This window comes from Mercenaria mercenaria, chromosome 18 (genome assembly GCF_021730395.1).
Source record: "Mercenaria mercenaria strain notata chromosome 18, MADL_Memer_1, whole genome shotgun sequence".
Classification (NCBI taxonomy): Eukaryota; Metazoa; Mollusca; class Bivalvia; order Venerida; family Veneridae; genus Mercenaria; species Mercenaria mercenaria.
Window position 1 is genome coordinate 51,291,662 of NC_069378.1, and position 26,990 is coordinate 51,318,651.

Genomic DNA, 26,990 nt, shown 5'->3' on the forward strand with positions numbered 1-26,990 from the left:
TTTGACCGAGTGGCCTACTTTCACATTTCTTAAGCTACAGCCATCAAATTTGGACCACATGCTTAGTTTTGTGTACCAAAAACATTTTGACCTTGAAATTGACCTAGTGACCTACTTTCACATTTTTGAAGGTACAGGCTTCAAATTTGGACCACATGCATATTTTTGTGTTCTGAATTGAAACTTGACATTGATTTTTACCTACTACCTACTTCCACATTTCTCAAGCTACAGCCTCCAATTTGAAGCACATGCATATTTCTGTCTACCGAAATGAACTTTGACCTTGCTATTGATCTAGTGACCTACTTTCACATTTCTCAAGCCACAGCTTTCAAATATGGACCACATACACATTATTTTGTACCGAAATGAAATTTGAACTTGATTTTGGCTTTGAGCTAGTCTTGAAATTTGGAACTTTCAAAAATGGCTCAGTGGATGGCACCAAGATCACTTTGTAATCTCTTGTTAGGATTAAGGTCAAGGTCAGATTAAACCAGAATGGTAGAACTTTTGTTTACAGTGAGCATATAATTTCTGTTCCTTGTGCGCATTTCGTGTTCGACGAGCTCTTGTTACCATGGTCTTGTTTACATTGCACCTACTTGGCACCTTTTATGGCTTCCAATAGCTAAATATAAAGCTTTGAAACAAGTTTTGTTACGAACAAAATTACGAGTCTTCAGTAAACTTGATATATAGTATTCTTATATTGTTTACTCGCAATTCGTTTAAATAGTTCAGCTTAACTCCTTTTAATGGTTGCCAGAGCAAAACATTGAAAACAAAATACATTTATATAACTTCCTTCCTCGAACCACTAGGTAAATCTAAACCAAATTTGTTTTGAAGTATCTTTATATATCTCTGTTTATCAATATACAAAACTTCCTTATCATTCTCTAGATAAAGATCCGCAAGAATGAACACAAACGAGCAGAGAGCAGAGATTTTTCCAGGAATGGTGAAATATGGAGGATGGTCAGGGTCTGTTGGCTCAGTCAAGTGGAAAATGGGTGCCATCGTGATTGACAAAGATGACAAGCATGGATGGAAGATCAAAATGCAGCTTGACTGCTCGGGGAAACCTATACTAAGCTATCCAGTGTGTATTTATAGATGACATTTTTTCCCTTTTAAGCAAAATAATGCATGAAATATGACGTTATGTAAAATGTAATTTGCTTTTCCTTGATAGGTAAAACAATGCAGGTGTCGATACAAAATACTAAAGCTGTAAAATGAAAACTTTTTATGAAACGGTTTTTTGAACCAGTTTTAAATCGTACTCCATAACCTCATTAACTTCATTAATTTTGGTAATATGGTTTAATGCATAAACGATTTTTTTATCTTACTAGACAGAATCTAGACAATTTTCTGCCAACTTTATAGACTGCTGTTTATTTTCATTTGTTTGTTAATTATCTTTAATACCTGTGGATTTTCAATTTGTTAAAATCTGCAACTTCTTCGACGAGTCTAAACCCCATAAGAGAATAATTTTTAAAAGAAGGTTATCTTGCATGCTAGGGTCAAAATATTTTTTTACAGAATTATATTAAACCTTAACTTTACCTTACCTTACCTTAGCAATGCCCAGGTGAGTTTTTGTGATCGCTTGGTGTCCGGCGTCTGTCTGTCGTCTGTTGTTCTGTCAACATTTACATGTAGCTTGTGTGTACGTTAGAGGCTGTATTTTTCAACTGATATTCATGAAATTTGGTATGAATGATTGCCTTGATAAAATCTAGGTCAAGTTTAAAAATTGGTTACCTGGGGATAGGGCTGTGGATCGTCAGACAAGTGGCGATCCGATCCGATCCGCGAGTCGGGGCTGACGATTCACAGGTCGAACCACGGATCAAAAGCAACAACTTATAAGGATACAAAAATGCAAGCCTGTTATTTTTGTACTGTTTTCTTTATGGAACCTAAGTTTTGCAGTTCTCATAGTGCTCAGTTTAATAGTTTTGACCTATGTTTAAAGTTTTGCTCATTAATTAAAGTCAGGTTTCGCGGGTGGACTTCTGTAATGTTCGGCCATTCTTGCAGATGAACGATATGACGTCGGGCATTAATAATCACAATATTTAGTAACAGTTCCGCATTTTTTGATAAGAAAATTTTATTTGTTGGACAGAAATTTTGTATCTAACTTTTTATTGAATTTAGTTACTTAAATGATAAATGTTTATTTGTTACCTGGCCTTCTTTATGCCCTTTTGTTAAATAAATTAAAGGAAAAAGATAAGACGAGGTGGGTTCGACTATCCGGTTTAATGTTCATATTAAACTAAATGATTTTCAGTGCTTGTATATTTAGAAAGTAACTCTTGCGGTAAAGTTCTATCAAAATCAGCTTGATCATATACATAATCTCGTACAGTTTCTCATTTATAATCCAACTGAATATGTACTGTAATAGGATCTCACTGATACCCCTGATCTCTCAACTCTCCCAGATCTCAAGCTCTGAAAATAAGTACAAATGCACTCAATACTTTTGCAAAGAGATCATTAACATACAAGTACAAAACATACATTTAAACTATACAATAATCATAACTATACAATCATCATTATACATTACAACTTCAATACATTATAATAATCATCAAGCAATGTAGCACAAATGGGTGCTGGTATTTCCTGTCTAGTGGCCGGCTCAATGGTTATTTAATTAACATAAAATAAGTAGAACCCATAAAATAACAAAAAGATAACAATATCACATAGTTTACATGTTAAAATACATACCAATTGTGGATTGGGCTCTTTGCTGAATTCACAGACACACACACACACCAAAAATGTACTTTCTCAGTGAGCTGGTTACTGACACTGCCACCATGTGTTACTATAAGGCTGCAAAACAAGGTGTACAATAGAATAGAAACAGTGGTGTCTTAGAATTACTGTAACAAGTTAATAATATGCCGCCATCTTAGAATTCATCAATCATGTCAACAGTGCATGTACATGAATTAAGTATTAAAAACACAATGCAATTAAACACAGCTCATTTGCAACTTGTCTAAGAAATAAATTGCAAGGCAACAAAAACATTTCCTTACCTCAAAAGAATCCAAATCTCCTCCATGAACATAAACTATATTATAATGGAACAATTCCACCTGTCCCCTTGAAAACATGTCGGACAACTGAATAAAAAGCGGGGTCATGTGACTAAAATTCATATAACAGCGGGAACTTATTGCAATGCTTGACTGGTTGCTACTAAGAATTGGTCAAAGGGAAGCAACTTCTGAATAACTTAAGATCCAGAATAATCCACCTTGTTACATATTCACTGTTTTGACAGATAATTTTAGTTCGAAAATAAGACCGATGCTAACTCTACCTAAGACATTTGTTTACATGCGGTTTAGAATCTGACAACACGCAATCGAATTAGATGTGCAAGAAAATTCATTTAAGACGTTATATGTGGCTTTAATTTAGTTTTCTTGATAGAATTTTACAAATTGCATGTATCAATGAAAAAGATCGCGATCCAACGATCTTGACAATGACGAATATCCGTACTCGAACTTTTGGTCAAACTCGTGGATATCCGAGTACTCGGATACTCGTTACAGCCCGGCTAGGGACAAAAACTAGGTCACTAGGTCAAAACAAAGGAAACCCTTGTGTATGCGAAGGAGGCTGTATTTTTTCAATTGATCTTCAAAAATTTTGGTCAGAATGATGACCTTGATGAATCCAAGGCCATATTTGAAAATGGGTCATCTGGAGTAAAGAATTTGGTCACTAGGTCAAATCAAACAAAAGCTTTTTGTTTCTGATAGAGGCTGTTGTATTTTTCAGTTGATTTCCATGAAACTTAGTCAGAATGTTTACCTTGATAAAATCTAGGCCAGATTCGAAAATGTGTCATTTAGGGTCAAAAATTAGGTCAGTAGGTAAAATTAAAGAATAACTCTGTGTATACGAGAGGCCTTATTTTTCAATTGATTTTCATGAATTTTAGTCTGAATGATAAACTTGATGAAATCTAGGACAAGTTCGAAAATGGTTCATCTTGGGTCAAAAAGTAGGTCACTAAGTCAAATCAAATAAAAACCTTGGGTATGCGATAGTCTGTATTATTCAAATGATCTTTGTGAAATTTTGTCGTAATGATTGCCTGGATGAGATCTAGTTTAAGTTTGAATAGGAGTCATCTGGGGTCAAAAAACAAGGTCAAACTAAAGAAAATCCTTGTGTATGCAACAGAGGCTGTATTTTTCAACTGTTCTTCATGAAGTTTTGTCAGAATGATTGTTTTGATGAAATCTAGGCCAAGTTCGAAAATGGGTCGTCTGGGGTAAAACAACTAAGTCACTAGGTCAAATCAAAGAGAAACCTTGTGTATGTGAAAGATGCTGTATTTTTCAATTGATCTTCATTAAGATTTGTCAGAATGATTGCCCTGATGAAATAAAGGTTGAGTTTCAATATGGATAATCTTTCATTAAAATGTAGGTCACTAGGACAAATCAGACCTTGTGTATGCGGTAGAGACTGTATTTGTCAATTGATCTTCATGAAACTTATTCAGTATGATTGTCTTCATGAAATCTAGGTAAAGTTTGAATATGGGTCATCTCGGGTCAAAAGTAGGTCACTGGGTCATATCAAAGAAAATAATTGTTTAAACTCAAGAGACCACATTTTTGGTCCAGTCCTAATGAAAATTGTCCTGAGTATTTGTTTCCATGAAATCACTAGGTCAAACATATTTATTCTGTTATGGTGTGTTTCTCAGGTTAAGCGACCTTTTTGGCACTCTTGTTCCAATTTTCAGAATTTTTTTCTTTTTTTAATCAGGCAAATTAAAAAGATAGGATCCTTTGCTTGATTTTTTTTTTGCTTTTTCCTTCATAATGGGAGTCTATGAGAAAATCACAATTTTGATGACAATTTCGCAATTTTTTCTACATTGTAGATTTTAACGAAACGTCTCACAATTATGAACTAAGGTATCATCTATTATATTGTGATATAAAATGTATAAGCGTGTGTGCTTGTTTTTTAAGATATTTGTCCCATTTCAAGCAGAATTTCTTTTGACATTATTGGACATATTTAAAGTGTCAGAATTTTTAATGTAATATTCTATCTCTAAAAAGAGTTCAGGCTTTAATCTAGCAGTACGTTATCTACAGAAATGAAGTAACACACTTACTTCCGGTGTATCGAACGTGCAGAACCAGGCATGGGGTTTCGACTGATTTACAGTTCAATAGAATTAACTCGATTGGCTTCCGATGACTTAACAGAAAAGCGCTTTAAATTTTGCAGATTGGTTTACAAGAAAATGATATTTACTCATTATTTAGTCAGGGTGAAGAAATAAATTTAACATACACATTTAGTATTTTCAAGAACTTTCTATCTCACCCAGAAAGTAGATTGATAGTATTTTTCTGCAATAGATGAGAATATTAAGAAATGTTTCGCACGATCGACTCGTTAACTTACAAACTCAAAATATGTTTGAAAACTGAATGTATATCTTTACAGCTCACGGCGGACACCTTGAAGAAACACGTTTGTAAAGATACTATACTTATTGACGTGAGGAGAGCAAGAGGTGACAAGGATTTAATATCTTTTTACCTAAAGGCGAATGATAAACGTGCAGCAAAACGCATTGAAGCTTTGTGTATGAAAGTACTAAAACAGAACAAAGTTGGTAAGTTCTATGTCTTTTTATACCACCACCAAACTTTGTTTTAGCGTTTGGTGGAATGGGCGCTTAGAAACCACTGTGTCCCGTCCCGTATTCATCCGGTATAGATTTTGAAAGTATTTTACAGTATGTTTGTAGGATCATAAGTCTTAGACAAGTTCACGTATCGGGTCCAATAACTTTGACATGTTTTGAAATAATTATCTCCTCTTTTCATTTAAGAAAACTTCCTAAAATTTACATATCTTTCTATATGTCTAAAACCTTCTAGTATTTATGCATTTATTGAAAGTCCATTGAAACAATCGAGATCATATTGCAAGTTTAAAAATTAGTTTAAAAAATTAAAATTTAAAAATCAAGTTCCTATACTCTGCCGTTTATTTTGACAAAATTAATCTTACCTTTTTGAATAATTAAATGTTGCAAATTTGATGTTTTCTTTGAACATCTCTGCGATCAAAGAAGACATTGCTTTAGAACTTCAAACCATGTTGTTAATATCATTAATCAATTTGAATTAAATTCAAATTATGGCCAATATCCAACTTTTGGTATTTTGGTTAAGAATTTGCATTGGACTAAGTCAGTAACAACTAAATATATTGGATTAAAACTTCACGAAAAGCTACCCGGTCAACAGACTTACTGATATGAAAAAGTTAGATAACTCTTGGTTAAATTGACCTTTTTTGACTAAGAACATTTCGTTAAAGTTTTGCATGCAACTAATTTTAAAGGTGTATTTCTGTACCAACTATATGTTTTAAATTGAAACTTCACACAATGTTTCACAGTCATCACGCTTACTGAAATAACCTTTTGAGATATATTTTCACTGATTGCATTGTTTTCGGTGCTTCCGAGGGATCTACTATCCAGATTACATTTACTTCACAACAGCGGGTTTTAAGTACTGTGAGGCGGCTGTAAAAGTCGCCCCGACTTCATCTCAGTGTTGTTATATTTTCTGGTCCTTTGGTATCATTGATTTCAACTCATTGAATACTGCTTAAGCCGGTGCTAGGGGGCGTGGCAGTGTTGCATTTTCTATTACTGCCCATGAACAGACCCAATCAAACCGAATCTGCAATTTTCACTGATTTTCACTGCATTGTTCTCGGTGCTTCCGAGGGATCTACTTTTCCAGATTATAGCTGTTAAATTATTAAAACTTACGGCTCTGTTTTAACTTAGATACTTTGGTTGAAGTTTTGTGTGCTGGTTGTTATTATTGTTGCAATAAAATGTAACTTGTATATTAAATGTAATGAAATAACTCACAGACATGTAAATGTTCCAAACATTTCTTCAAGTTGACCCGCGATATTCTCCATTGACTACGACAGAAAAGATCTGAAGGACAACTGTCGCTTTCGTGAACTCTCCTTGGCCGACATTAAGTAATAACATAATATAGAACAGTATTACATTGTATAACATTTTGAAAACAAGCACTACATGTACAATTTAGAAATGAGACCTCCGTGGCGGAGTGGTTAAGGTCACTGACTTCGAATCACTTGCCCTTCACTGGTGTCGGTTGAAAACCCCACTTGGGGTATAGAATTCTTCATATCAGCAAGCCATCCAACTCCTATCTTGACTTACATAGAAGGTTCAATAGCATATTTAACCTAAAATTAGGATAGCTTATTAACCAATTTGGTTGCATCAATATCAATGCATGAAACTAAACAAAGTTATGTACGAAAAAACAACTGCTATTTCTGATTGTTATGGTTGGTTTTTAAGAAGAACTTATATGTATCAATTTTATTTTACACCGTTTCTTAAATAAACAGCGGGTGTTAAGTGCTGTGTGGCGGCCCTAAAACGTCGCCCCGACTTCATCTCAGGTGTTGTTATATTTTCTGGGCCTTCGGGATCATTGATTTCAACTCATTTAGATTTGAAGATTGAATACTGCTTAAACCGGCGCTAGGGGGCGTGGGCAGTGTTGCATTTTCCATTACTGCTCATGAACAGACTCAATCAAACCGAGTCTGCAATTTTCAATGTTTGCATTGTTTTCGGTGCTTCCGAGGGATCTACTTTCCAGATTTTATTTACTTCGCAACAGCTGGTGTTAAGTGCTGTGTGGCGGCCGTAAAACGTCGCCCCGACTTCATCTCAGTGTTGTTATATTTTCTGGTCCTTTGGTATCATTGATTTCAACTCATTGAATACTGCTTAAGCCGGTGCTAGGGGGCGTGGCAGTGTTGCATTTTCTATTACCTTCGGGATCATTGATTTCAACTCATTTAGATTTGAAGATTGAATACTGCTTAAGCCGGCGCTAGGGGGCGTGGGCAGTGTTGCATTTTCCATTACTGCTCATGAACAGACTCAATCAAACCGAGTCTGCAATTTTCATTGTTTGCATTGTTTTCGGTGCTTCCGAGGGATCTACTTTCCAGATTTTATTGCAATATTAATGTTGCAGGTAGCATTTCACCCATAACTGGATGGTCACAAACTGGCGCATCTGATGCTGTGCACGAGCTTTCATGCACACCATGCTCCAACGATGGCAAAAACTCGGAAGCCAAGTTTCATTGTAAAGACTGTCAGATGTTTGACAACCACGTAGTTGTGAGCAAGACGTCCGAATCATTTGGACAAAGACAAAGACAACAAAGAGCTTTTGTATCACGTGAGTTACTGGTGGATTTGTGTGAGGAGCATCACGGGGAAGTAATCAAAATGTTCTGTGGTCAGCATGATGTCGTTTGTTGTACAGTCTGCATTGCTTTGAAACATAGGTATATATTTACATGCGTTATAACTTACTTTGTGATAATAGTATATGTACATTTAGATGCTTTCATAACAAGTTCTAACACTTTTGTGATGAGATATATTGATTGTATCCTGACTGTCAGTCTTTCCTTTCAGTCGTATATCTGCCCGTCTGTCACAAAAGTGTTTCCGGTGGCGTTTTAACATTGTAACCCAGTAGATATCCAGAATGATTGTCCTACAATCTAGGTTGGGTGCAAAACTAAATTATCTCATATCAGGAACTAGGTTATCAACATCTTCATCACACAGTAGAGGCCATATTTTCTACGCAAGTTTAGGTCAAGTTTGAAACTTCGTCATTTAGTAGGATCCAAAACTTGGTCATTAGGTGCAATAATATGAAAAACTTTAAAACACCCCCGATGCCAATCCACCACCCGTTATCAGAAAATTATTCTTGATAAATTCAAAGTACAAGTTCGAAAATTGATAACAGATAAAACGTAACTATGACACATCATAGAAAAACCATGTAAAATAGTCCTGAAACCGCATATTTAGGAAACTTTGTCTAAATGTATGTTTCAATGAAATCATTTGAAACATGTTATTTACAGTAAACAACTAGGTCACCAGTTCTTCTTGTTTTCTTGTATTCATCCTTAAAAATCCATGCTTTAATCTTAAGCCTCCTTTCGGCAAGGGTTTGTGCCTTTGCGACCAGTGCAGGCCAAGGTCAGCCTGCACATCCGTGTTGGCTGATCATGGTCTGAATTGTTTGCTTCTCTGACTGTAAATTTTCAGTAAATACATCTTCAGATAATAAATAGCACTACCAACATCAATCTGTTTCTTTGCTCACCAGAGCACAAAGTGCTCAAGGTGAACAGTTGTGACTGGTCATTTTACGGCGTCCATCGTCCGTCGTGCGTCGTGTGTCAACATTGACCTGTGAACACCCTAGAGGCCACATTTGTGACCTATCGTTATGAAACTTGGTCAGAATGTTAGTCTTGATGATCTTTAGGTCAGGTTCGAAACTGGGTTATGTTGGGTCAAAAACTAGGTCAGTAGGTCAGATCAATTGAAAAGCTTGTGAACACTATAGTGACTACATTTGTGACCCAATTTTTATGAAACTTGGTCAGAATGTTAGTCTTGATGATCTCTTGGTTTAATTTGAAATTGGATTATGTTGGGTCAAAAACCAGGTCAGTATGTCAAATCAAAGTAAAAGCATGTGAACACTCTAAAGACCACACTTTTGACCAAATCTTTTTGTAACATGGTCAGAATATTAGCCTTGATGATCTCTAGGTCAAATTTGAAACTGGGTTATGTGGGATAAAAAACTAGGTCAGTAGGTTAGAGCAAAGGAAAAGCTTGTTAACACTGTAGAGACCACATTTGTAACCTAATCTTTATGAAACTTGGTCAGAACATTTGTCTTGGTGATCTTTAGGTCAAGTTTGAAACTAGGTTATTTAGGGTTAAAAACTAGGTCAGTAAATCAGATCAAAGGAATAGCATGTGAACACTCTAGAGGCCACATTTTTTGTGACCCAATCTTCATGAAACTTGATCAGAATGTTTAACTAAGTATTGATGATTTCTAGGTCAGGTTTGAAATTGGGTCATGCTGGGTCAAAAACTAGGTCAGTAGGTTAGATCAATGGAAAAGCTTGTAAACACTCTAGAGACCACATTTTTGACCCAGTCTTTATGAAACTTGGTCAGAATGTTAGTTTTGATGATCTCTGGGTCAGTATCCAAATTGGGTCATGTTGAATTAAAAACTAGGTCACCTGGTCAGATCAAAGGACAAGCTTGTGAACACTTTAGAGGCTACAGTTGTGACCCAATATTTATGAAACTTAGTTAGATAGTTTGGCTTGATGATTTCTATGTCAAGTTTGAATCTTTGTCATGTTTGGTCAAAAAATAGGTCACTAGGCCAGATGAAAGGAAAATCTTCAACACTATAGAGACCAAAATTTAAGTTTGAAACTCATGAGAATTAGTCAGAATGTTTCTTATTTTTATAATCTATAGGTCAAGTTCGAATCTTGGTCATGTGGGGTCAAATACTATGTCACCGGTCAAATCAAAGGAAAAGCTTGTGAACACTCTAGAGGCTACAGTTGTAACCAAATCTTTATGAAATTTAGTCAGAATGTTTTCCTGATGATTTTAAGTTCAAGTTCAACTTTTGGTCATGTGGGGTCAATAACTAAGTCAGATCAATTCTGGTGAGCGATATATAGGGCCATCATGGCCCTCTTGTTTAATTTAAAGGTTAATTCATGGATCTGATCAGTCTAAAATGAAATGGCAAGTACATTATCATATCGCATTTATTTCAGATCCTGCGAGGGCGTAGAATACCTTCCAAATATTGCTGTAGAACTTCTGAAGAGACTAGACAAAGACAAAACTATAACACATATGGAGAAAACTAAATTTGATTTGCAGCGCCTTAAGTCCGCTGTGCAAAATGAAATGAAAGAGCTAAATAACCAACGTGATGATATACTCCAAAACATACGTAGGTGTAAAACACGCCTAATTAAAAGAATTCACGAATTGGAACAGAAGGCAATGACAGATGTACAGGAAAAGCATAAAGATATAGCTGCTGGGCTAACTGCCAACAGCAAAAAAATCGACAACATGTTAAAAGATATTGAAAAGCGGTTAGACAGACTGAAACATTCAAAATTGTACCCTGAAGCTCAGACGTTTGTTGACATTACGTATGGTCGGAAGACGGTTTCAGTTGGATATGCTTGTATCCAGCAATCAACTGCCAGGAAGGCGAAAACTATTGACTTTCAAATGAACAGAAATCTCGAGTCTTATTTACATGAGGTACAATCTCTTGCAACTCCGAAGGTGACAAGAAATGTGAAAGCCATTGACGGTAAAATAGCTTAAATCGTGTCCGCTCTGTATCTTTGAATTCAGTGTAAGATTTGCATAAAACTAACATGACTTAGTAAACTCAAAACGACGCGCACACAGCTAAGTTCACTGGGTCAAAGGTCAGTGTTACACTTGTAGGTCAAATATCTTAACTTCGATCGTATTAACTCAATATTATTTCTGAGGATTGTCATTACACTAGAACAATTTATTCATTTAATAAACACGACTTGCACAGCACAAAACCTGGGCCAAAGAATCAAAGGTCAAGGTCAGACTTGGAGGTGAAAGATCAATTAGCTTAACTACGTGGCCCCACTATATTAAATGAATTTCGTAAAGTTAACATCAGTTTTGAGAAGAATTCAGGTCATTTGCTCTAAGGTCAAGGTCACGCTAAAAGGTCAAGGAACAACAGGCTTAAAATGTGTTTGCTTTTTGTATTCATAATCGCTGTGAGGATCTTCGTAAAGCTAGCCCTTGTTGTTAACTTCATCAAGTTACACAACATGCCTTGTGCTCAACCTAAACCACATAGTTCATGGTCAACGTCAAACTAGAAGGTGAAAGGCCATGATCACAGTTTACTTCCACTGCCTGTATCGTAGTTGTCTTCAGTTGTAGCTTCATGTCAAAATGGTATTCTGTGAAGTTGATATATGTACATATGAATTTCTTCTGATTAACATCACATTCATTATTAACGCCGCTCGTCCGTTCACATTTCGTCGAATTACATTTTCCTTGAAAAAAATTTGAAATTATTCATATTATTCAAAAGGCTTGGCTGTCTGAAGATGTTGTAATATTTCTATGTCTTTATTGGTAATGCATTTTCCACTTATTTCAAGAATGTCTTGTCTGGAGCAAATTCCAAGAATAATTAGTCAGATGTCAAGGTCAAAGCATAAAAAGTGCATCCCCTATTGCATCTGGCTTTCAGCATACCGCTGTATGGTTGCTGCCTTCAACTTTTGAGATACAGATGATCATTTGTTTGATTACAGTATAAGCAAAATTTAGAAAACAGCATTTGTTCATCATTGGTCTTGGAAGGCAGTGTTCTTGGAACGTCGGTATTTAATTTTTTTTGTACTTAGGTATGAAATGTAACATGCTAGTAATGTACAAGTCAGATACCAAGTGCTAATGTTTTATTTCTAAATGGACATCTTAACTACTTCAGGTGTCACACAGCCTATGTTAAGGTCGGCCAGTCAAACACCTGCATTAGATTTTAAATGCATAACATCAGGTTTTGAATTATCAACATGTCAGACTTCAGAGATTGTCAGTAACAGTCAAATTCCAGAATGTGTATCAGCCAGTCACTTACCAACAACGCTTAAATCAGCCAGTGAGACTCCAGCATTCTGCACAGTCAACCAAACTCCAGCATTCCGATCAGCCGGTGAGACACCATCATACAGAACAGGCAATCAAACTCCGGTATTCGGATCATTAATTCGGACACCATCTTTCAGAACTGGCAATCAAACACCGGTATTCGGATCGTTAATTCGGACACCATCAACTCCATCTCTCAAACCGGCCTTGCAAACAGCAGGTTAGATTTTAGTCATTTTTGTTGGAAGATAAAGTGTTTATGCTTCGAATTTAGTATCAGTATCTGAATTTTAATTTGTTGGGTTTGTATGTTGTCCGTACTGTTCCGTTCGTATTTCTTGTCAATTTTATATGCAGTACTTATTAAAGTTAGGTAAAATAGTTCATTTTGGCTGCTGATAGGGGTTGCATTAGCTAAAACAGACAAATCATACAATGCTGACATTCCCTAATCCGCAGGTTCAATGTCGACATTGTATCACACAAGTGTTTTTAATGTAAATTTATATAGTATGTTAGAAACATGGCTGCTTTTTATTTTCCTGTTATGTATACATTTGGAACATTAAAGCTGGTCTGAAACTGAAACGGGGGGCCTCCGTGGCCGAGTGGTTAAGGTCGCTGACTTCAAATCACTTGCCCCTCATCGATGTGGGTTCGAGCCTCACTCGGGGCGTTGAATTCTTCATGTGAGGAAGCCATCCAGCTGGCTTACGGAAGGTCGGTGGTTCTACCCAGGTGCCCGCTCGTGATGAAATAATGCACGGAGGGGCACCTGGGGTCTTCCTCCACCATTAAAGCTGGAAAGTCGCCATATGACCTATCATGTGTCGGTGCGACGTTAAATCCAAATAAATAAATAAGAAACTGAAACTGATTAAATTGATTAAACGCCTATTTTTCTACAATGACATATTCAATGGCGTTGTACATTTAATTTAGTAAGCCTCAAAATTTTAAAAACTAACACATGCTGTTATTACATTTGAAACAATTATAAAACGGTTTAAAACAATCATAAAACAATTTAAAACAATGCCATAAAGTCTCTAAAAAGAAAGTATACTAACCAGAAACTATTAACAAATTTTCAAATACTTTCATATATAACTTTATGATCCGTCGACGTTTACTTTAATCAAATCCTTTGTTTATGTTCTACTGAAATGATAAATTGTGCCAACGTTTTATGTTAAAGAGAGGCCAGAAAGCCAGCAGTCAGCTGTACTAACAAAGAAGCGTAAACACAACCGCTACATTCTCGCCGCAGATCATGCTGACAGCGAACAAGAGATGAATGAAGGATTCGAATCAAAAACAGGTATAATCTGAAAAGTTTCATGTAAGTAATAATCTAAACACTTTGTTGTATACAACATCTGTTGTGACAACCATACTTGCACGTTTATGTGTTCGATAAACAATGATGACGATTTAAACAATAAAAAGGCAGTTGTATTTATTAAGTCAACAGCATTCGACTCATTTGAACATGAAAAAAACTCGTATGCAAAAATGGCATCTAGATGTAATACCTGATGATAAATAGACTGTTCTCCAGTAAAACGACAAGCTTTATTTCATAGGTTGATGTGAAACAAAAGTCCGTAATGACAATCGGTATTTTCCGTTCATGTCCGTGATGACAATCGGCAATTTTCGTTCAATTACTTAGTCTACGTATTCGTTTTCGGCTTTCTCCGGTTGTTATGAAGAAGCAGTTTCTGTTGTAATGACCGAAGGATGCCGAAGTATCAAATGATTAACGTAATCTCACGGAAAACTGCCGATTGTCATTACAGGTACATAACCGTAATAACACGAATTTAGATTTCAGGTTCCTTGGGCAGAACAACCTCAAAAGAACCAGGCAAAAGAAGACTTTGTACTGGCTGCGGGGAAAGACTAAAAGTCGTTGATATTATAAATCCGTGCAGTGTTTTGTGTCAAAAATGTTCTGCCGAATTTGACCCATTGAGTAACATTTAACTGAGGCAAACTGATTCCTTCTTCCAGTGAGCTTGGGCTAAACCGGTTTATTGAAATTATACAGTAACTAGGTGTAATAAAATTTCTGGTCATTTTGAGTTAACATAAAGGGTGTATGCAATTTTAAGAAATCAGTCACAATCAATGAATTGTTGCAAACATTAGTATGTAGAAAGTGTTACAAGCTGATCTTAAATTATAATTCTATAACTTCATGACACTTTCACTTCATATCAACAATACAAATGCCATTCGATCATATTTTTGTAATCTGTCTGGATTATTTTTTCGGAACAGTGGTGTAGTCTTTATGTATATTTCTGACTATTTTCCCTTTTTTTTTTTGACTAGAAAAAATGTTAAGCTGCAAACTCCTTTAGTTTTTAGTAAAAAAAGTTTATCTCATTTATCCCATTTACACGAGTACATTGTGTTTTGTTATTAACTCGATAATTCCAAATACACAGTGTGCATCGTATGCTGTTATTTACCCAAAACGCATAATTGCACTTATACATCATGTATTGTTATTTCCTCGAAAATTTCAGTTCCTGTATAAATTGTTTATTGTGTACATTTTGTACTGTTATTGATTGGATTATCCCAGCAACGTGTGTATATTTTGTATTCAATTGTCCCATTTGTATGTGTGTAACTTGGGCATTTCTGACAAACCTTTTTGGCGTTTATAAACTGTCTATAAAGATCTGTTTTGTAGAAACGACTAAACCGAGGGTAGGTTCACAGTTCCTTTAATAATACTTGCTAAGCTAATACATTGTAGAACACTTAAGAGGCCATAACGTACATCGTAGAATCAAAGTTAAACGTGTAGAATGATAATCACGTCCTGAAATACATATATGTAAGCCTCATAAATATACATGTATAATAATAAACACAATATAGCATATTCATTTAAACATCTTATTACATGCTTTAATCAATAGATCTAGTGGCCATTAATAAATTGCACTATAAATAGAACATATAAACAGAAAATAGAACAATACAATACTGTACACAATACAAAGCAAATAATACACATTATACATGAAACTTACCATTTATGGAATGAACGTCATGTCTACACTTTAACTCATTCTCTCTGACTGGTGCTGGTTACTTAGAAAAACAGCCAAGCAGCGGTTACCACATAATACCCAGGTTACTGCAAACAATGGTGAAACAGTGTAAAGGATATGAATGCCCTGTGACAGTCATGAAAGTTACAGTTAATTAAAGAATAATGCTGCCATCTTGAACTTTAGCATTCTTACTCAAAATTCCAGATTTCTAAAGTAAAGCAAATGCATGTTTTACAAAGTCAAATACATAATAATTTACTGCAAGCACAGACCAAGCAATTGCAAAACAAATGCAAATGATACTAACCATAATTTATTCCAATAAGAACCTTAAAACTTAATTTAAAACAATGAGCACAAAACTTTGCAAGCACTTTCCATGATTTCAACAAGCCTTCTGTGCAAAATAATTGAAAACGCCACCTATAGCGGGAATTATTCCAAGTAAGGTAACTCTAATGGATAAAAACAGAAATATTTGGTCAAAGGGAAGGAACTCTTATCAAAACATGGTCAGACACCACTAAATCATACAATATGAACAAGTAAGGTTAAAGATACCAAATTTTCAACCGGTTACATGTGTACAATGTGTATTGATATTTATTCGATTATCCCTATTACGTGAATATTTTTTATTATTATCATCTGCTTTCTGAGTCATGTTTTAATTTAAAACCTCTATTGTTAACAATAGTACATTAATTGAAATATACCTGTCAATCAGTGTGTAATTTACCGCCATCTAATACCTTCGTGATCAAAAAAGTCAACTGCTGTGTCATTTACGGCTATCTAATACCGTCCAGATCAACAAGATCCACCAATGTGCCACTTACCGTTTATCTAATGTCGTCGTCCAGATCAGCAGGACCAATTGCTGTATCATTTGCCGCAATCTAATGCAGTCCAGATCAATAGGATCAATTGCTTATCATTTGCCACTATCTTACACCATCCAGATCAACAGTATCAAGTCCTGTGTCATATGGCGCTGTCTGATTCAGTCCAGATCAACAAGGCCGTATCAACCAGACCAACTTCTGTATTATTTGCCACTCTCTAACACCGTCCAGATCAACAAGGTGAACTACTTATCATTTGCCGCTCTCTTATACCGTCCCGATCAACAATGTCAACTACTGTATCATTTGCCGCTCTCTAATATCGTCCCGATCAACAATGTCAACTACTGTATCATTTGCCGCTCTCTAATATCGTCCCGATCAACAATGTCAACTGCTGTATCATTTGCCGCTCTCTAATATCGTCCCGATCAACAATATCAACTGCTGTATCATTTGCCGCTCTCTAATTCCGTCCCGATCAACAATATCAACTGCTGTATCATTTGCCGCTCTCTAATACCGTCCCGATCAACAATATCAGCTGCTGTATCTTTTGCCGCTCTCTAATACCGTCCCGATCAACAATATCAGCTGCTGTATCATTTGCCGCTCTCTAATACCGTCCCGATCAACAATATCAGCTGCTGTATCATTTGCCGCTCTCTAATACCGTCCCGATCAACAATATCAGCTGCTGTATCATTTGCCGCTCTCTAATACCGTCCCGATCAACAATATCAGCTGCTGTATCATTTGCCGCTCTCTAATACCGTCCCGATCAACAGTATCAGCTGCTGTATCATTTGCCGCTCTCTAATACCGTCCCGATCAACAATATCAACTGCTGTATCATTTGCCGCTCTCTAATACCGTCCCGATCAACAGTATCAACTACTGTATCTTTTGCCGCTCTCTAATACCGTCCCGATCAACAGTATCAACTACTGTATCATTTGCCGCTCTCTTATACCGTCCCGATCAACAATGTCAACTACTGTATCATTTGCCGCTCTCTAATATCGTCCCGATCAACAATGTCAACTACTGTATCATTTGCCGCTCTCTAATATCGTCCCGATCAACAATATCAACTGCTGTATCATTTGCCGCTCTCTAATACCGTCCCGATCAACAATATCAACTGCTGTATCTTTTGCCGCTCTCTAATACCGTCCCGATCAACAATATCAACTGCTGTATCTTTTGCCGCTCTCTAATACCGTCCCGATCAACAATATCAACTGCTGTATCTTTTGCCGCTCTCTAATACCGTCCCGATCAACAATATCAACTGCTGTATCTTTTGCCGCTCTCTAATACCGTCCCGATCAACAATATCAACTGCTGTATCTTTTGCCGCTCTCTAATACCGTCCCGATCAACAATATCAACTGCTGTATCTTTTGCCGCTCTCTAATACCGTCCCGATCAACAATATCAACTGCTGTATCATTTGCCGCTCTCTAATACCGTCCCGATCAACAATATCAACTGCTGTATCTTTTGCCGCTCTCTAATACCGTCCCGATCAACAATATCAACTGCAGTATCTTTTGCCGCTCTCTAATACCGTCCCGATCAACAATATCAACTGCTGTATCATTTGCCGCTCTCTAATACTGTCCCGATCAACAGTATCAACTGATGTATCATTTGCCGCTCTCTAATACCGTCCCGATCAACAGTATCAACTGCTGTATCATTTGCTGCTCTCTAATATCGTCCCGATCAACAATGTCAACTACTGTATCATTTGCCGCTCTCTAATATCGTCCCGATCAACAATATCAACTACTGTATCATTTGCCGCTCTCTAATATCGTCCCGATTTACAATATCAACTGCTGTATCATTTGCCGCTCTCTAATACCGTCCCGATCAACAATATCAACTGCTGTATCATTTGCCGCTCTCTAATACCGTCCCGATCAACAATATCAACTGCTGTATCATTTGCCGCTCTCTAATACCGTCCCGATCAACAATGTCAACTACTGTATCATTTGCCGCTCTCTAATATCGTCCCGATCAACAATGTCAACTACTGTATCATTTGCCGCTCTCTAATATCGTCCCGATCAACAATGTCAACTACTGTATCATTTGCCGCTCTCTAATATCGTCCCGATCAACAATGTCAACTACTGTATCATTTGCCGCTCTCTAATATCGTCCCGATCAACAATGTCAACTACTGTATCATTTGCCGCTCTCTAATATCGTCCCGATCAACAATATCAATGCCGCTCTCTAATACCGTCCCAATCAATAATATCAACTGCTGTATCATTTGCCGCTCTCTAATACCGTCCCGATCAACAATATCAATGCCGCTCTCTAATACCGTCCCGATCAATAATATCAACTGCTGTATCATTTGCCGCTCTCTAATGTCGTCCCGATCAACAATATCAACTGCTGTGTTTTTTGCCGCTATCTAATACCCTCCTGGTCAACATTTTCAACTTTTGTATCATTTACCACACTCTAAAACCGTTCAGATCAATACGGTTTGAAAGGATAGACAGATTTATTTGGATACCATATACATTACATGTAATATACATTACATACACAAGATAATAAAACTTACGATCACGAAAGAGTTAATCAAAATTATATACAAAATGTAACAAGCAATAATCGTGTAATGTCACAGATCACTTTTAGATACTTTATTACCAACTTTGATTAACAATAATTTAGAAAAATCAAACACAAATCACAGTAAAGTATGTAAAGTTTAGATATGCTCAACCAGGATAACCTTTAGACTTACAAAGTCTGTTGAGATCAAGTATTCTTTAATAATATTAATAATTTCTTCATACTGACATTAAATTATTTCTCAGAAAAACGTTTTCTCTCTAGGCCCATCTCAACAGAGACAGAGGCAAGAGATATTGTAAATTCTTTTAGAAAGTGGTATCAGAGAGGATTGATTTTATGGCCAGGTGCTTTACATTCAATGACTCTAACGACTGATGCCAGTCTAGATAACCTTTAAAATGACTTACTTCCATTGAAGTCCCAGATTGCAGTGTGGATTTGTTTGTTTGTTTTGGGTTGAAGCCGTTTCTCAACAGTATTTCAGTCATGCAAACGCAGGCAGTTAACCTTACCAGCGTTCCTGGATTCTTTACCAGTACAAAGGATCCCCGCAAGTAACAACCAACTTCCCCACATGAATCAGAGGTGGAAGACAAATGATTTCAGACACAATGTCTTTTATTAAATCGACGCGGAGAACATACGCCCGCCCGGGGATTGAACTTACGACCCCGCGGTCCGTATACCAACGTTCCTGGTTTCTTTACCAGTACAAAGGATCTTCGCAAGTAACAACCAACTTCCCCACATGGATCAGAGGTGGAGGACAAATGATTTCAGACACAATGTCTTTTATTAAATCGACACGGAGAACATACGCCCGCCCGGGGATTGAACTCGCGACCCCGCGGTCCGTATACCAACGCTCTCCCTACTGAGCTAAGCGGGCGGGCATAGATTGCAGTGTGAAAGTACGCGTATCAAAATGAAGGTAGTTGACCTGTTACGACGCTCGGTTATTTCCGTGAGATTACGTATTCTTGTTACGCAATTCGGCATTCTTCGGACATAAAACGAACTTAACGCGCACTTCGCTTTCCATAAAAAGAGAAGAATACTGAAATCGCAAAGATAGAATACATATGTTGCCGATTGTCTTTCAGGGTCAACCTTAAACAAAAATATAATCCGTTATAGTCTTAACTCTCTTACACTGCCTGCGATTTCAATTAATATTTATAGTTTCAAGCAAGTGTTATAAGGTCATGTTTATTTGACAAAACACTCAAATCCATACGAAGGCTCATTAGGAATCAATCGGTATGAATTGTAAACATCATCTTCGAACGAACCGCCCATCTCACAGTCAATATCATGAATCATACAATCCAATTCTGTATCGAAGCCTTCGCCGCAATTTGAACATATAAATTCCTTCTTTGCACAGTGTATTTTCATGTGTTCCTGCATGTACTCCGGTTTAACGATATCACCGCATGATGGACATGGTTGTTGGTCTGCAGTCTTTTTGGACCGGTCTGTACGTGATGCTGTTTGTACTGGACCTGAAATTAAATGACATTTAACATTATTAATCTCAAAATAAAAAAGATTGTTCTTTACTAGATACCTCGGAATTCTAACGTATTTTCTTTTTCTTTTTTTTTTTTTTTTTGGATCGTAAAATATGAATTTCTATGGAAAGCTGGGGCTGTCTTCTGTGCCGTATTTTTGTATTTTTAGTGTATGACATGTATGACAAACATTTCCATCCTCATTATATGCTTTCTTCAATAAATGTAGAGCTGTCATTTTATTAAACTATTAGATTAGAATAGCATAGTTTATTACTTTCCGGTAAAATGTAAAACGTGATGGTTTATACTTTGTGTAAAACCGCCTCGGTAGCCTAGTGGTACAGCGTCCGCTTCGAGTGCGGGAGGACGTGGGTTCGATCTCCGGTCGTGTCATACCTAAGACGTAAAGACTGGTACTTGTAGCTTCCTCGCTTGGCCCGGCGATATATGACCATTTTGTGTCGGTTCGCCGTAAAAGCCAACTCGCTCACTCGCTAGGCGCTCAGCATTAAGAGGATAGTGCTAGGACTGGCCAACCCGGTGTCAGTATAATGTGACTGGGTGGGGTATCATGTCACATGTCTACGGCGTGATATTCCAGTGAGGCAGCACTATAAAGTTGGGAAATATGCTCACTGCTACATGTAGACACCGTCGTTTATATGACTGAAAAATTGTTGGAAAAGACATTAAACCCGAACACACACACTTTGTGTTAAACGTTCTAACAATCATATCTCGGTCATATTATTTTTCGAATAACAGTTTGACAAAAATACATTGATGTCTAACGGAGAACTGATAAATACGAAGTTTTGAGCCGTTATATATAAAGAAGAGATTTGCAAATGCATTTATTACCAGCTGCATCTGTCTGAGTCTTAGCTGTCGGTGTTCCCAAAGAATGTGTTTCATGTAGATATTTTTCAATATCTTTGTTCAGTTCAAATGCTAATTTTTCCGGCTTTCTGGCTAATGTGGTTTGAACGCAGGCATTTCCATCTGAAACTTTCATTTCTCCGTACTTGATGTTAACAAATGTTTCTGCGTCGTTGTTGGTTCTAGATTGTCTCAGTTTGTCAAGTCGTTTTTCAACACATTTCAGGATATCATCGATTTTCTTCCTGTCGGCGTTTATGTCGTCAGCTATCTTGTTATAATGATCCTGAACTTCTTTAATTGACTTCTTTTCCAACTCCCTAATTCTTTTTGTGAGACTTTTCTTAAACTTTTGAATGTCGTCGAGTATACCATCACGCTGCTTACTTAACTCCTTTGAATCATTATGAGCTTTTAACTTTAGCTTTTGTAAATCATATTTCACTTTCTCCAATGATGTAATAGTTTGGTCTTTGTTCAGTCTCTTAAGATATCCTTTGGCGATATTTGGAATATATTCGACACCAACACAGGATCTGAATACAAAATGTGATGTTATAACAGTTAACCAGCCATTTATCTAATGATATCACGCCTCTAATTATACCCACTTCAGGTACATGGCCATTAGGTGTACCTTTCGTCACAACAGGTGTATATATTCGCATACGACATTTCAACAAATCTTTCCTTGTCTATTGAAGAAGCCATTCCGTTTAGTTTCTATAGAAATGTTTTCAACAAATCTTTCCTTGTCTGTTGTAGAAGCCATTCCGTTGAGTTTCTATAGAAATGTTTTCAACAAATCTTTCGTTGTCTGTTGAAGAAGCCATTCCGTTTAGTTTCTATAGAAATGTTTTCAACAAATCTTTCTTTGTCTATTGAAGAAGCCATTCCGTTGAGTTTCTATAGAAATGTTTTCAACAAATCTTTCTTTGTCTATTGTAGAAGCCATTCCGTTGAGTTTCAATAGAAATGTTTTCAACAAATCTTTCTTTGTCTATTGTAGAAGCCATTCCGTTGAGTTTCTATAGAAATGTTTTCAACAAATCTTTCTTTGTCTATTGTAGAAGCCATTCCGTTGAGTTTCTATAGAAATGTTTTCAACAAATCTTTTCTTGTCTATTGTAGAAGCCATTCCGTTGAATTTGTAACGGAATGGCTTCTACAATAGACAAAGAAAGATTTGTTGAAAAAAAATCTGTAAAAAGAGATCCTTTGGAAGCAATGAATGCAACCAAGTCAAGAAGAAAAATAGCAGACTCGGTTCAATTGAGTCTGTTCATTTGAGGTAATGACATGTGCAACACCTCTCACGCCCCCTAGCACTGGCTTAAGCGGAATTCTATTACACATAATTATGTTGAATGGACTCCATGATCCCAAAGGACCAGAAAATATAACAACATTGTCGTATGCGAATATATACACCTGTTTTGACGGGAAGGTACATTTAGTGGCCATGTACCTAAGTTGGGTATAATTAGTGGCGTGATACCTACTTTTGGAACGCAATATCTAGAGGGCGGGATGCTCCACAAGCTGAAGAGCAGAATTTATACTCAGACGTATGTAAACTTCTTCTAATATACATCTCCGTGGGTAAGTTCCCGTCCTCTCCCTGGCCAATAACGTATAACTGACTGTGGCTTAATTCAATGATGTTACAATACACCATTACTGTTTACACTAGCGCGTAGTGTCTTTACGGTCTATGAAAAAGAGGATTCTGCTATTTAGGTATACGGTGCACCAACGCCGTATCCATATATAGGATAAATGGCGCAGACTAAACATTTTGGTTTCACACCTCATTTAGATCGGAATAAAAACATGAGGTATTAAAGAGGAGGCAAATATCTTAAGGTAGCTAACCAAGGATGACAGCAGTTATTTAAAAAAAAAAAACATATATAAACAATTTTCTTTTGATTTCATGTTTTTGACTAGATTTACCCATTTTATAGTTTCATACAAGTGAAGAATCTATTTGATATTTTTTCACTGTGAAAATACCAGAGATATTTCACCCTAATTCACTAAAAAAATCTGATAAAGAGTGATTGTCGATATCTCAATGACATTAAAAACCAAGTATAACACTACTGAAATCTTGGTTTGATTATTTAATTTTGATAATCTTTACAAATGGTGTTTAAGATCTTTTGAAATATAATTCATGTAATTAAAATACCTATTATGCAGCAGAAATGAACGTAAGTGTGTCATTTTGAATTGGTCTTCAAATACTTGTATACCGTATGCCTTTGTACCATTGTCATACAAGGATTTAATGTTAATGTAGTTATTAATTTTATTTGTATACAACCATGCGACAATTATAATATAAATCTATGATATTTCAATACCTTGAGCCGCACCATGAGAAAACCAAAATAGTGCGTTTGCGACCAGCATGGATCCAGACCAACCTGCGCATCCGCGCAGTCTGGTCAGGATCCATGCTGTTTGCTAACGATTTCTCTAATTGCAATAGCAGCATGGATCCTGACAAGACTGCGCGGATGCGCAGGCTGGTCTAGATCCATGCTGGTCGCAAACGCACTATATTGGTTTTCTCATGACGCGGCTCAAATAACTTAATAATTGTTATGCGAGACAGTGTTATACATATCAACAAAATGTCCTATTCAAGGGCATTTAGGCTTTGTCGATTTTCTCAAATTACATTTTATCAATGTTTGACATTGCATTGTACATGGAATTTTGCCTTTTTTGACTGCAAACGTGTGATTTTTATATTTCCCATGTTGAGGATTATTATAAAATTAGCAGTCGATGGATACTTTATTTCCTTCAATGTACATGAAAAGCTGCATCCATCAAATGTTAAATGTCCAAACTGATGATGTTTTCTATTAAGAAATACAGGAAAGTAAATCAATAAGATCTTGCGTTAGGATCTGTCCTGTCCTCAGACAGCTTCTTATATTAAAGCATCATGGAAGGGAATGTTCAGTATTTTCATGTAAAACCAAGAATAAGAAGAAGATGCTGGTAAGATCCAGAATAACCCATACTTTAAAATAGTGTTAATATCCTGTTTTGGAACCTTCTGGAAAACTATAGTCTATTTATAACTTATTGACATACATGATATCTCAAAACTAGGTCAGGCTTTACAGTAAACAATGAGTGATTCATCAATGCAAAATAAAGTAAAGCATAAGGGGGAATGACATGCATACAACGAATGTTTAACAAACCCGAAACAAATCTAAACTATTAAAACAAAGGAGCATGTAGAGAAGTCAGTTATCATTCTCGAATTAGGTCTGCATGGTGTTAACAGACCTATATCTCGCTCGCTACGCTCGCTTGGTTACAAATACCTTCACCCCCAAAAGCTGGAAAGTCGCCATATAATTTATAATTCTGTCAGCATGACTTTAAACTCGACAAAAAGTATTCCATGTTTCAGACGGGGCCTCCGTGGCCGAGTGGTTAAGGTCGCTGACTTCGAATCATTTGCCTCTCATCGATGTGTGTTCGAGCCTCACTCGGGGCGTTCAATTCTTCATGTGAGGAAGCCATCCAGCTGGCTTACGGAAGGTCGGTGGTTCTACCCAGGTGCCCGCTCGTGATGAAATAACGCACGGAGGGGCGCCAATGGTCTTCCTCCACCATCAAAGCTGAATAGTCGCCATATCACCTATAATTGTGTCGGTGCGACGTTAAACGCCACAAAATAGATAAAAAATGTTTCAGACGGTGTTTGATGAAGGAAACACATAATTTGATTTTAAACTTTACTTTCAACAGGAAAAAAGCTAAAAAGACAACATTAATTATGTGAAAGAGGTATCAAAAATACTGTTCATCTATAGATCATAATAATTATCTCAGTTGGATAATTACCTATGTTTTACAGTAACGCAAATAGTACAACACACTACTTCATGTTTCACACAAAACATCCTGATTAATTCGCCGTCGTGTTCATCACAGAAATCCGTCGGCAGATCAAGAGGAGTAAATGGTCTCGGTGTTCTTTGACCTTTTCCGAAATTGTTTGAAGACCTGTCAACTACATTGTGGTTTTCGGTGAATTTGTTGTGACCTGAAACACATCTGTGACAAAAAAAAATATAACAGTCCGTACACTGAAACAAAGCCTCCGTATTTTTCCCTTCCTTCGCACAAGGATTACATGAAAAGTCGTGCACCTCGTCTGATGCGCTGGTTTGAGAAAAACTAAAGTCCCTGGATGTCGCCATTTTCCGAATGTCACCGTATCTAATTAGCAACGTGTAAACACCCTTGGTAAAACGAGGCTTGGGAAACGGAATGATAAAACGCAATAAGAAAGACCGCAAAATATAGGTTAAATGCGGTTATACCATTCATTATATTATCAATGAATGAATGAATACAAAATAACAGCCGATTTAAAAGGTGCATAGGAAGGACGTGTATATTTGGGCTGCGAAATTGATTTTTGAGGGAGTAGGAAATGAGTATGAACACCCTGAAGAAATGAAGCCCTCGGGTGAACTTCTGGTGGACTATTTTGCCTTTAAAAGATATAACCCTAATGAGAATCGGTCTTTTATGACGCCAAGCGATTGATAAAGCTATGGCAGTACCAATACATGATGCTTTTAACAGTCTTACCTTAAAACTAACAAATATGACAAATCGACATTTAAATGGCTTTATATTTACCCAAATATTGGATCTTTCACCATAGTGATAAATAACATTTAGAGATTTTAATTGATTTTAGTCAATGATTATCGAATAAAACTGAGGCGTGGGTGATTTCCCGTTTGTTGTTGTACTTTGTAATCTTTATATGACGAATCTATTAACTCGTTTAGTGTGAATGAATTACTCGTTTTTACTTCCTTTTGCTGACGATACTATACAAAATAAGGGTTTCAAAAAATGTTGAATAATTTGCATTTGTATTGTTGCATATGGAGCATTAGTGTACAGAATGGTAAAAAACTTAGTTTGTAAAACGGATAATAGACATTTCTAACGAAAACGTAAATCGGAAACGGATTACTGAATCCGTAAATGTTATTTGCAAATAACGGTCTAAGGGAGATACTATTGCATTACTATTGGATGAAATTGTCTCCCATAGACCACAAATTAGCCTAAAATTTTACGGATTCAGTATTCCGTTTCGTAATTACGTTTACGTTAGAAAGGTCTAATATGCCGTAAAAAATACTCACTTGTATTATGATAACCATTGTCTGAGTTACGTATTTCGGTATGACTTAGTCAACCAATGGCAGTTTTATCAAGCACAGAAGTCACTAGCTCAGGAAGCTATGAAAGCACCTTTGTCATTAAATTCACTATTTGAGAC

The 26,990-nt window shown here is 36.6% G+C and overlaps 2 protein-coding genes and 1 long non-coding RNA gene across 3 annotated transcripts; 1 reads left to right on the forward strand and 2 right to left on the reverse strand.

The window, feature by feature from the left end:
• Positions 1-913: 913 nt before the first annotated feature.
• LOC123538473 (uncharacterized) lies at positions 914-15,278 on the forward strand. Its single transcript, XM_045322608.2, has 7 exons — positions 914-1,108; positions 5,533-5,704; positions 8,148-8,466; positions 10,810-11,366; positions 12,555-12,935; positions 13,914-14,036; positions 14,546-15,278. The coding sequence occupies exons 1-7, from the start codon at positions 926-928 to the stop codon at positions 14,632-14,634; spliced, it is 1,824 nt and encodes a 607-aa protein (XP_045178543.2). The 5' UTR covers positions 914-925; the 3' UTR covers positions 14,635-15,278.
• LOC128550478 (uncharacterized) lies at positions 2,284-3,307 on the reverse strand. Its single transcript, XR_008368322.1, has 3 exons — positions 3,081-3,307; positions 2,764-2,871; positions 2,284-2,478 (listed from the first exon to the last, which is right to left on the reverse strand). It is a non-coding gene; the product is annotated as an uncharacterized LOC128550478 (long non-coding RNA).
• Positions 15,279-19,243: 3,965 nt separating the features above from the next.
• On the reverse strand, positions 19,244-25,916 carry LOC123539474 (E3 ubiquitin-protein ligase TRIM71-like). The gene is made up of 4 exons (XM_053529641.1): positions 25,526-25,916; positions 21,629-22,182; positions 19,642-20,755; positions 19,244-19,407 (listed from the first exon to the last, which is right to left on the reverse strand). Exons 1-3 carry the CDS (start codon positions 25,882-25,884, stop codon positions 20,460-20,462), a joined length of 1,209 nt encoding a protein of 402 aa, XP_053385616.1. The 5' UTR covers positions 25,885-25,916; the 3' UTR covers positions 19,244-19,407; positions 19,642-20,459.
• Positions 25,917-26,990: the final 1,074 nt, after the last annotated feature.